Below are 11,359 nucleotides of genomic sequence, written 5' to 3'. Positions count from 1 at the left end.
TAATATTCGGGAAAACTTTGTTTAATTATTTATTTTTCTTATAGGTATCTCCCACCATATACTACATTCCTTCCGACGAAAGATCATGAAGAAATTTCAGAAAAGGGAAAAGAAGGCCAAAATCGAAGGAAGACTTTGATGGAGTCTCTGATGCTCTCACAACTCTCCTATTTAGCCATGTTCATTATTCTCATATGTATTACAGAGAGACACAAAATGAAGGAGGATCCCCTCAACTTCAACGTGTTGAATGTCACCATTGAAGTGATAAGGTGAGCTTTTTCTCCGCTTTCTTCATTAAGAGAAATGATTCATTTTCTCTCCCGGTCCTTCTCCTATCATCTCGAATTTCAAAATCACCATATGGGTCCCACATGACCATCCAATAGTAATTTTGAAAATTGAGAAGATCGAAGAATAACCGAGAGAGGATGTAAAGAACGTTTTCATCTGAATACTAAGATTGTCTGATGATTTATAGTGCATACGGGAATGTTGGGTTCACAACTGGGTATAGCTGCAAACGGCAAGTTAAACCAGATAGCTCCTGTAAGGACACGTGGTATGGATTCGCTGGGAGATGGAGTACGGAGGGAAAATTGATCCTCATCGTTGTTATGTTCTTTGGAAGGCTTAAGAAATTCAGCATGAAAGGTGGTAAAGCCTGGAAGCTTTCCTAATGGAGGTCTTAATCATGTCATATATATGTTCCTCGTGATGAAGACACTACTTTTGTTCATAATATTCTCTGTAATATAAATTAGTTAGAGTATGTTTGGTAATGGTTTTGATTTTTTTCTTTTCTTTTTTTAGTTTGAAAAAGTGTATTGATATGATATAAAGAGGATAGTTTTTAAAAAAACAAACACTAAACATGCTTATTTTGAGAAAGCGAAAATTATACTTATCCCCTCGAACTGACCTGTAAAAGTGAAGAGTGATAATTGACTCAAATTTATTCCAAAAAAGAGCCAATATATACTATATAGCCCTAGAGGCAGAATTACAGCCGGGGGGGTGTTCCATAGCCCCCCATATTTTATAAATTCCCCTAAAATTATATATTTTTGGACCACCCCATTCACCCTAAAGGGGTGGTTGGCTACCCATAGGAGTGGCTCGAAGCGGGGTGCAAAAACTGTTTTTGGCTGACTTGACAATTTTTTTCATATTGAAAAAGGAACAAAATGAACAGAACAAATGAAATCCAGATGTGATAAAGCTGATAAAGCTAAAAGATAGCAGGATAGTTTGAAATTGCAAAATCTTCTTTTGTTTGTAAACATTTCATGTACAGCAACTACTATAAGTAGACAGGTGAATCTCTCTAAAAGTACAGACAGTTTAAACCATCAAACTATCTCATCGTTTAAAAGGTGAAAGAAAGCTTACATATATCTTTTTGGAAACTTCAATCACCATTCAAGACAACGAGCACAAAAAGTTGCAGTTGGGCTGAAAAATGCACCTTACCTGATCACCTCCTAACTCCCATCCTCAAGATAGCAATGTATCCCTCCATACCACACCTTGTTTACTTTTGAGAGGCGGCAACTTTGGTAGCACCCAAGTGGGGGATCCCTTAAGCCATAACGCCTCCCCAGTTTCTTTGTGCTTAAAGTCGGGAGCTTTTGTATTCGTCTTCCAATACATGTTAAGAGAGGTATGAGATAAAATAGCGGAAAGAGAAACACAAAAAGATAATCAGAATCTAGCAGGTTAATTACCTTCGTCCGTCTATTGTCCCACCATTTATCTGGGTTTTCCACCAAGTCCTTCCATGATTCATCACCTAAATTTAGTAGGCGTAGATACAATGTTAAAACACAAGATAACAAAGGTCTTTTACCCATAAATTGAAAGAAGCAAATGAACAAATGAACACTTTGAAAAAACCAGACTAACATTTTTTTTCGTTTGAGAACCCAAAGACTTGAAATGGATGTCATATTAAATAAAATAAGATATAGGAAGATATTTTCCTCATCTGTTCATGTAACATTGAAATGCAGTAAAAAAATTTATACTATAACTTCTTTTTTTTACACAAATGATTTTTTTTAGTCTTTTTGTTGAGCTAAAGTGAAGGAAAAAACACTGTAATACCTATATACAAGAACAAAGGTGATACCAGAGCTCCACAAATTATTGCGAGATTAAGCTTGAGTCACACCATCAAACTTTGGAAAAGAGCGATTGAGCATAGATTAAAATGTGAAATAACAGTATTAAAGAATTGAATTCGATTCATGTCAGGACGGTCTACCACGAAAGATATTTCTTACATACATATCTAATGGAGAGATAGAGAAAAATGAATAAAGATCTCCATGTGGTTTTTAGCTTAGAGAAAGCATATAAAAGCATACACAAAGAGGTAACATGTTAGGTTTTGGAGAAGAAAAGTCTCTCTCTAAAGGACATTAATGTGATTAAAGATATAAAAGACATATGAAACTAGCGTGAAATAAGGATATGTATCACAAACGAATTTCCCATTACATTAGGTTTACATCAAAGATTAGCACTAAGTCCAAAATCTTTACATTGGTTATGGATGAGCTTATTAGATCAATTTAGAATGAGATCCATTGGTGCATACAATTTGCGGATGATATCATATTAGTTGCCAAGGCTAAAGCGGAGGTTGACTCCAAACTAGAAGTTTGGAGAGATGCTCAAAATTTAAGGCTTTAGGTTAAGTGAGACCAAAACCGAGAATATGCAATGCAAGGTCAGCAAAAATAGATATAACGAAATGGGAATAATAAAACTTGATGGTCAAGAGACATTAAAGACTTATTACTTTTTGTATCTTAGATCAATAATTCATAAAAAATGAGATTGAGGAGGATGCAGCTCATAAAACAAAAACTGGTTGGATCAAATGAAAAACTGTTTCGAGAAAGCTGTCACTATAGAATGAGAAATGTTAAATATTATACCCTCATCCCACTCCTATTCCATTGAGCTGATGTGATAGTGCTTACCAACCCATGAATTATTTTTTTTTCTTTAACAAGAGTTGATCCAAGGGCTGATGAACACTACCACATTAGTCCAATGGGATGGGGGTGTAATATTTAGCATTGCTCCTATAGAATAGCTACTAAGTTAGAGGGAAAAGATTCCCTGATTAAATATGATAGAATGACAAAAAAGAATACATATAGTTGATCCTAATTAGTTGATAAATCTAAGACCAAACTTAATTTCATTGAGATAATGGCCTAATTGGGTTTACACAGCCAAAAGATTCCTTTTTGTTGCTGTAATTGTCACCTTGCTGTAATTGAAAGCACCTTAAAATCATAGGGATATGCTTAACAACAAGTATCCATGTCTATCTTGTATGCAAGCGGTTCAACATAGGAACAATTAAGGGCAAACAATAGGATGTACAAGAATGATGACAAAAAGGGCAGTTTAGCGTTTGAGCCCACCCCATTGCTTTCGGAGCAGGTTTGCAGCCAAGATAGATAAGACGAAGGTAAAACAGATAAAAACTTGGTAGAAATTCAGAGACTAATCTCTCCCACCCAAACTTTTTTTTCACTAAAATGCCCCTCAACAATACAATCATTTCCATAACTTCATATCTACCTGTTTATTAGGTTTCCTACTCAACCACCACTATGCCCATGCCCAACCATTTTTCTGTAGTTTTTTCTCCCTCTCCGGTTATCATCAAGCATCAACATATCTCTTATCCAACTTTGAATTTTTGAAATCCCCATTAAAATCAACATCATCCCTTTCCTTTCTATTTTCTACAACTTATCTATGCAATAATATATTACATGATAGAACTTTTAATTAGTTTTTTTTTTTTTTTTTTAACTGCATCTGTATTTGATTATCTATCTTTTTAAAAATATATTCCACCTTTAAAATATTTAGTGTTGCAATCTATGGGGTATGTTACAATTCAAGTTTGGCTATTCAGACTTTTTGCTCTTATTTTTATTTTGAACCTGATTCCTTCCTTTTGGGTAACTTTTTCCCTTTGATCTTTTGGCGTATAACAGCATAGCTGATAAGAAATATATGAAAACTATCATTTACTTGTGTTAAGGTAGGATGGGGTGCAGACAGGGTTGGGATATTTTAGGTGTTGAGAAAGAAATGAATTGCTGTCCAACTTGGGTATGAGGGAGGTAGAGAGACGGGTTCTATCTAGGCAAGGTTGGGACAGGGAAGGAGAAACCCACCCCATCTCATTGCGGTTCCCATGCACAGTTGTGGGATACTGAATAAGAAATGTTTTCCATGCTCACCTTTATTCTGCATTACTTCGTCAAACTTTAATCCTTCAAGTTCTGACAAAACCCATGCTGGGGCCGAGTCAAGCCAGAGTGCTTGATTACCAACCTTACTTCTAAAATCAGGGTATCTTGGCTTCACCTATAAAGAAAACAAGAAAGTCATGCATTTCACCAATAAAATGAGTCATAGAGAAGACACCAGAAAAGAGGGGTTATTACCGATCCACTGCGCTTACTACTACGGTAATCCCGCCATTGCTTTGGATTATCAAGAAGTTCTCTCCAAGAATTTAATACAGGGTCCTCACTTTTCCTTTCACCAGCCAAAAATGAGTCAGTCCCTAGATGTGCTTCTGGTGCTTTCGTTCCCTTCTTCTCCCCCACTTTGTGATTGGCATAGAAAATATTAGTAAAAATATTTTAAACGTTTGACACAATGAAGTCACCCAAGTGCTAAAATGAAAATTTTCAATGCATAAGGTAAGTACTTCTCCAGCTTTTCAACAGAGTTTTGCAATCAAATGTCATCATCTCAAGCTTCTTTTAGACAATCAAGAGGATGAAGTTAGGGCAGGTTGGATGGACAAGAGAGCTGCATCTAGGTTACCATGGATCATGTCAAAGAGAAAATATTATAGAATGGTGTCTACGCAATATGGTTTAGAATTTTGGCCAATCAAGAAACAGCATATCAATAAATTAGTGGAGCTGAGATGAGGACATTGTGATGGATATATGGAAACACTAAGAAAGATTGGATAAACAATGAAGTTATTCATGAGAAGGTGGGGAGAGATTAAGCCAAGGCTAAAGGAAACAATTCCTTAAAACATTAAGATAAATATGTAATATCCAAAAGCCACGCGAGCCCACCATTAGTCTCTTGAAATCAAGCTATGTATATTCTCATACTAATTACAATATCCTAAATTCTATTAATGTCAATGTTTATAAGTAAAATAAATATAAGAGAAGCATGCACATAATGTCCATGTTGATAAACTTATATTATAAGTGGCTAAAGAATCCTATTCTCTTGGACTAACTCTTTTATCGACATAAAGTATGGAAGCCCTTGCCCATTTCTTAGTGCATACAAGCCCCAATTCCTCATAGACCAATGCACAGTGTGGCTCTGGTACAAGATGCCCCAAGTCATGTCTAAAGGTCCAGATTAATAAGATGTGACTAATTCACATTAGTCTTCAGTTTTATCACAACCCTCCTTTTCCAGGTCTTGAAACCATATGTGCAGAAAGACTAAGATACCAAGCATGAGAAAGGAATCTTAATTCAATGTGTAGCAAGTATTCAAATAATTATTAAGGTGCCAAGCACATAGATCATGGAACTAAGAACATATGGATTACCAGAATTTTCTGATGATATCTCTTTCTTGTGAGATGTAAAACTTTTCTTAATTTGAGGATATCCCTCGACGAAGTTGAGGCTATTCACTATAACCTGATCCAGTCAAACATCGAATGTCAGATTCAATACAAAAATTTCGCATAAATAAAATAAAAGAAAAAGACCGACTTTAAAAGAGAGACGTGTGAACAAATGTAACTTATCTCCACTACATATGCCAAAATAAATAGCACCACTCCAACAACATTGTATGGGGCCCAGATCATCAAAAAAATTTAGCAGTTTGAGATTGAAATTAAGAAAGAATACCAAGTTTTGAATAGCTGTTGTAGAAAGTGAATAGGGCCTCTGAATCATATAGGTAGCTGCTTTTTTTAGTGACTAAGGTTGAAAGTCTGAATTAAGATGTTTCCCTAGATCCCAAAAAGATTCTTAAACTCTAATCCAATCATAAGACGGGGCTGCGTCAATCTAAAATGATTCCGTAGGAACACAAAATTGGTTTCCTCAAACAGTTGAGAAAAATCCACAATCAGTGGCCAATAAATTCACTAAGACTCAAATTAACGCCAAATGCCAGTGAAGCATACAAGTTCACCACAAAGGTCTAACTAGAAACATACTTGCATAGTGGCCTGACCCTGATTTGAATCCGGATGAGGCGGATCTGCACTCAGTTCTCCAGCTACATGAATGCAATCGTTTTCTTTCAAATGGCAAGCAGCAATATGAGCCAAATCACCCTCGAAAATTATCGGAATCCTGATTTATGCGAAAAAATGAATAAGACATTCTTGCATAAGTAGGAAAGTAATACCACAAATCGTAAAGAGATAGTTAACACAATTCATTTATTCATCCCCCCACCCAAAAAAAAAAAGAAGCTAACGAAATTCATAGAATGAATCAATAAAACAATGAATAAAGTTTTCCTCCAAATTGGTTAATCCTCCAACTCAGCGGATGTCAATTTAATAGACGGAATTCCTCCAAACTGAAAACTTTGTCCTTAAACTAATAAGCAAAAGCAATGAAAAGTTTATCAACACTAACAATGAGAATTTAAGGAGTAACAAGAATGATTATAACTTGTAACAGAACCACCAAATCAATTCACTTTTGTACAACTCAAAATGTGAAAAACAAAGCTGGTGCCTATTTCTATAACTTACTAGAAAATACATTTCTAAAAAAGCATGAATAACAAAATTCTGCATGAAATTCAAAAAGGGTTTTGACTATTTTCCTGTTTTGGGTAAAGTGCATACCAAAGAGCGGAAGAGTCAGCCTCATGGTCCTGGGTGATAACGGTCCCAGCCCAGTACTTGCCATCAGGAGAGGCTTCGAACTGGACGGGAATGTGGACTTTTCCGATCAAGCTCACCGAATTGGAAACCTTGGTCTGAAACGGAATCTCGCTCGGCCTCTCCCACACCTTTGGAGCTGGCTTTCCTCTGAGTTCCGGCCTTCCAGTGGTGGCGGCGGCGGTGGGCTCCAAGACCTTGGGGTCTTCCAGCTTATAACTAGGTTTACGTCTTGCACTATAGCCGGTGTAGGCGGCTTTGGTGGTGGCGGCATAAGATTGCAGAAAGAGGGAGGGATGCTGTAGAAACCGACGCCGCGAGAAGGCAGTTTTTGCCAGTGCTCGGCTTAGAAATGAATTCATAGCGCACCCTTTGACCCTTTGCTGCTTTCTTTCTAGCTTTCCAGAGAAGTATTTTCGCTAAAGAAGAGAGAAAAAACAGAGCAACCCAGCGATTTCCTCAATCAAACTCTGCTTCTGAAATCCTTTCTTAGCTTCCCTGCCTGGCGAACATCGGGCGTGAGGGGTAAAGCTTCGGGCTGAACTTATTGGACCTAAACGGCGTAGTATTTATGAAGGCCCATATTTTGTTGTCAGCCCATGGGAAACGGAGGGAAAGGCTGAGGCAAATTTTTGAACGTTATGTCAAATTAATTTGCTTAACAAATTGATCAGCTAATTTTGAGAGGGTAATACACTAATACTACACACACTTTCACTTTTATTTAACTTTCAAAAAAATTATTATATCAAAATTTAATAATAATTTATCCTAAATTTAGTAATAATTTTAAAAGTCATGTCAAAAAATACATTTAGCATTACAAAGCTCAATATTATTGAAAAATTAACTAATTAAACTTGCACATACAACTGAGCCTAGTCTTAAGCTTTAAGTTAAGCTCAAGCTCAAGCTCAGTATTAATACAAAATAACCACCCTATACTATAGGCTATAACAATGCAAAAAAAAAAAAACCAACTTGCCACCCATAAAAAATTGATTTCTTGACATAAAAAAATTATTCTTAAACTTGTTTGTTTCATTGGAAAATGTTTTAAGCTGAAAACTGTTTATAAGAAAACTGGTTATTCTCCGATGTTTGGTTACAACCCTAAAAATGGTTTTCAATTGTTTGATTGAAACTTGAAAATGCTCTCTCTTTTTGCTGCTCTCTCTTTGGATCTAATTTGGTTGTCCAGAAATAAATCGGTTCATGAGGCTCTCCTTCCTGATCCGGTTAAGGTTACTCAGCAACTTCACTCTAATTTGGGCTTCCATCTCTCAGCCTGAAAGAAGGCTTCTCTCCCCTCCTTGTGGATTCCTCTTCTTGTGGGTTATATAAAGGGGAATTTTGATGTTGCCATTAAAGGCAATTTTGCTATTGCCGCAGCAATTCTTAGTGACTCTTTTGGGGAGATCTTTGCTGCTGCTACCTTGAAGCTCCATTCCTTATATGCCCTTTTGGGAGAAGCCATGGTTGCTCTTCTTGCTACTCGGTTGGCTCGGTCTTCTGGTTTGAATGTTTTTACTCTTGAAGGTGATGCTCTCCTGGTGATTTTAGCAATAAATCAGCCTGCTCTTTTTTCTTCTTGGCATTTTATTTCTGTTATTTCTGATATTTGTGTTGATCTTACCTCCTTTCGTAGCTGGTATGCTGCGAAAGTATCCAGATGTGCTAATTTTTGTGCACATGCGTTAGATAAATGGGCCGCCATCCATCTTGTTTTTGGTAGCATTCCCTTAGGTTCTTCCATCCTCTCTTCCATCCGGATCCAAAGTGAGAATTACCCTCCCTTGTAGTCCCTTTTTCCCTTTTTAATTAACAAAAAAAAAAAAACTTGAAAATGCTCTAAAAATTCCACCATCGTCACCCACTCACCCAAATTCAGCTAGCTTGCCTTGCTCACCAGCACCTTGGAGTACAATCTGAAATGTCGCAATTTCCTTAAGGACGAAGCCATAAATTTTTATTGAAATTGGGCAAAGCATGAATAAAAAATATATTAAAATTGAAGATTAATTTAACATATAAAATTTTAAAATTAGTAATATTAACAAAAAAAAAAAAAAAAATGTCCATCAAAATGAAACCTAATGTTCTGTGTAGGCTGTGTAGCCGTGTCACTTCAAGTTTTGCTTTTATTGCCATTGTTGTGTTAAAAACTCTTCTACTTTGCTCCCAAAGACTTTTGCTACTGCCTAATTTTTTTAATAATAGATTTGAATTGTTGCTTGTAGGGGTGTGCAAACAACCGTCCCGCCAATCGCTAATCGCTTTAGCACGCAATTATTAAAAACCACTAATCACTGTAAGACAATTAATAACTGCTAACTACCTACCTTTATATGTAATAATATTAAAATATATATTAAATATTTTATAGTAATAAAGTACATAATAAACCATCCAAAACAACGCCGCTTTGGTGTAAACACCAAAACGGCGTTGTTTTGGAGGGATAATAAGATGAAACCCGTAGCTCTCTACCGCTCAAGACTCATTCAATTCTTCATTCTCTCAAGACTCAATCAATTCCAAAAAACAGCATTTTTTTTTTTTTTTGTCTTTTTTAGAACTTTTTGACCTTAAACCTTTAAAATAAGCCCAAAAATAGGTTAATTAAAGGCCTAAAGCACTTAAAAAGCCAAAAAACTCATATAAAAAAAAAAGTAGTTATAAAACAATTACTCATTACAAATTACTCATTGCGGTATAAAAAACAATTCAAATGTCCATGTGGTTGGCCTAAATAACAAATTAGTCATTGAAGTCAATTTTTGTCCAATAACTTAATAGAATTCGTTACTTTGCCACTTCATACACAATAAAAGTGCGGCACGTGTTTGTTTTAATTTTCTAGTTTCGAAAATTACAATTAGGATTTCTCATGTCATATTAGGATTCTAGCTAAGATTAACACACATCAACCTCCCTCCACGTCAACCTGCTACAACAAAATTAGCCTAATATCCCCAAATTTTACCACCACATCGTGGCCTTCATTGACTTCAACCAAAATTTGCAACCTTCTCTTTTTTCTTTTTTTTATTTCTATTCAAAAAAATCAAACTCTTTTCTTCACATTAACAAATAACTTCTTTCCTTCTTTTTTTCGGCTAACAAAAAAATTAAAAATCCTTTTATCTTTATATTATATCTAAAAATAATTTTATCTTTATATCATATTCACCTACCTTTGTCTCACGGCAATCCGTTTTGTTCTATCTTTTGTTCTCTCTCTAAAAAAAACATTTGCCAAACAAACCTCCATTTGCTTTGTGCGAAGGTTCTCAATTTGTTTTCTGTTTTTCAATCATTAAAACATAATTTCAATTTTTTCAGTATTTTTAATTTTAAAAATAAGAAACAAAATTAAAAACAAAAACAAAAACGAAAACAAAGAATTAGACGTCCAATTATGCCGACATAGAAAAAAAATAGAGGAAGCAAAAGCGAATAATGATTATCTACAATTTTGAAGAAAATTATTTTCATCAGACGACGTGGAAGATAGGCGAAAGAAACAGCTGACGACTTTCAACGACCTTTGACGATGGTCCGGTAATTTGAGAAGTAAAAGTTCAAACTTGAAAAATTATTTACTATTTTAAAAAATAAAAATCATTTGAAAAAAAAAATGAAAAATACGCTAAATATTTTCGGTTCAACTATTATTTTTCATCTCAAAAATTATTTTACAACGCACAATAATGATATTTAGTTATTATGAGCTATTTTATCTCTTCATTAGACCCTTTAAAATATAAGGAGAAACTTTACTAAGGACCCTCAAACTTCCACCCGTTTTGAAATACCCCTTTTGAACTTCAAAATCTCTCAATTTAGTCCTCTGAACTTTCAATTGCTTTTAATTTGGACCCCTCCGTCATATTTTAAACGTCACATGACGTTTATACCCGTGACTTTTATATAAAATTCAAACTTCTAAAACATTTAAAAAATATATATATATCAGGGATATTTTGGTCTTTTTTTGAATTTTTAACGGCTAAAATTAACGGAATGGTCCAAATTAAGAGCAATTGAAAGTTCAGGGGACTAAATTGAGAGATTTTGAAGTTCAGGAGGATATTTCAAAATGGGTGAAAGTTTGGGGGTCCTTAGTGAAGTTTCCCCAAAATATAATAGTTTTATGGGGAAACTTCACTAAGGCTCCCTGAATTTCCGGCCGATTTTGCAAACCCCCCCTGAACTTCAAAAACTCTCATTTTGGACCCTTAAACTTTCATTTTCTCTCACTTTGGACCCCTCCGTCAGTTTTCAACGTTAGATTTAACGATTTGACTTTTTTATACCCATTATACCCTTCGTTAAAACTACACCGTTTTGGATCTCTAAAAATTACAACTCACCCAGCCCAAAACGACGTCGTTTTGGGCATTAACTTTTTTGTTT

At 35.2% G+C, this 11,359-nt stretch overlaps 1 protein-coding gene across 1 annotated transcript; it reads right to left on the bottom strand.

The window, feature by feature from the left end:
• Nucleotides 1-1,226: 1,226 nt before the first annotated feature.
• LOC132184348 (protein OSB2, chloroplastic-like) lies at nucleotides 1,227-7,451 on the bottom strand. The gene is made up of 7 exons (XM_059597947.1): nucleotides 6,905-7,451; nucleotides 6,260-6,398; nucleotides 5,636-5,729; nucleotides 4,485-4,648; nucleotides 4,278-4,404; nucleotides 1,728-1,792; nucleotides 1,227-1,641 (listed from the first exon to the last, which is right to left on the bottom strand). Exons 1-7 carry the CDS (start codon nucleotides 7,300-7,302, stop codon nucleotides 1,498-1,500), a joined length of 1,131 nt encoding a protein of 376 aa, XP_059453930.1. The 5' UTR covers nucleotides 7,303-7,451; the 3' UTR covers nucleotides 1,227-1,497.
• Nucleotides 7,452-11,359: the final 3,908 nt, after the last annotated feature.

Source organism: Corylus avellana, chromosome ca6, assembly GCF_901000735.1.
Source record: "Corylus avellana chromosome ca6, CavTom2PMs-1.0".
NCBI lineage: Eukaryota > Viridiplantae > Streptophyta > Magnoliopsida > Fagales > Betulaceae > Corylus > Corylus avellana.
Note: the sequence above shows the minus strand (reverse complement) of the source record. Positions and strands in the feature narration are given on the sequence as shown.

Excerpts from the sequence above, each read along its gene's own strand:
- LOC132184348 (XM_059597947.1), bottom strand. The coding sequence starts at position 7,302 with ATGAATTCATTTCTAAGCCGAGCACTGGCAAAAACTGCCTTCTCGCGG. Across the intron at positions 4,405-4,484 it reads GTAGTAAGCGCAGTGGATCG|GTGAAGCCAAGATACCCTGA; the intron begins GTAATAACCCCT and ends TTTTCTTTATAG. Across the intron at positions 1,642-1,727 it reads GGGACAATAGACGGACGAAG|ACGAATACAAAAGCTCCCGA; the intron begins GTAATTAACCTG and ends ATGTATTGGAAG.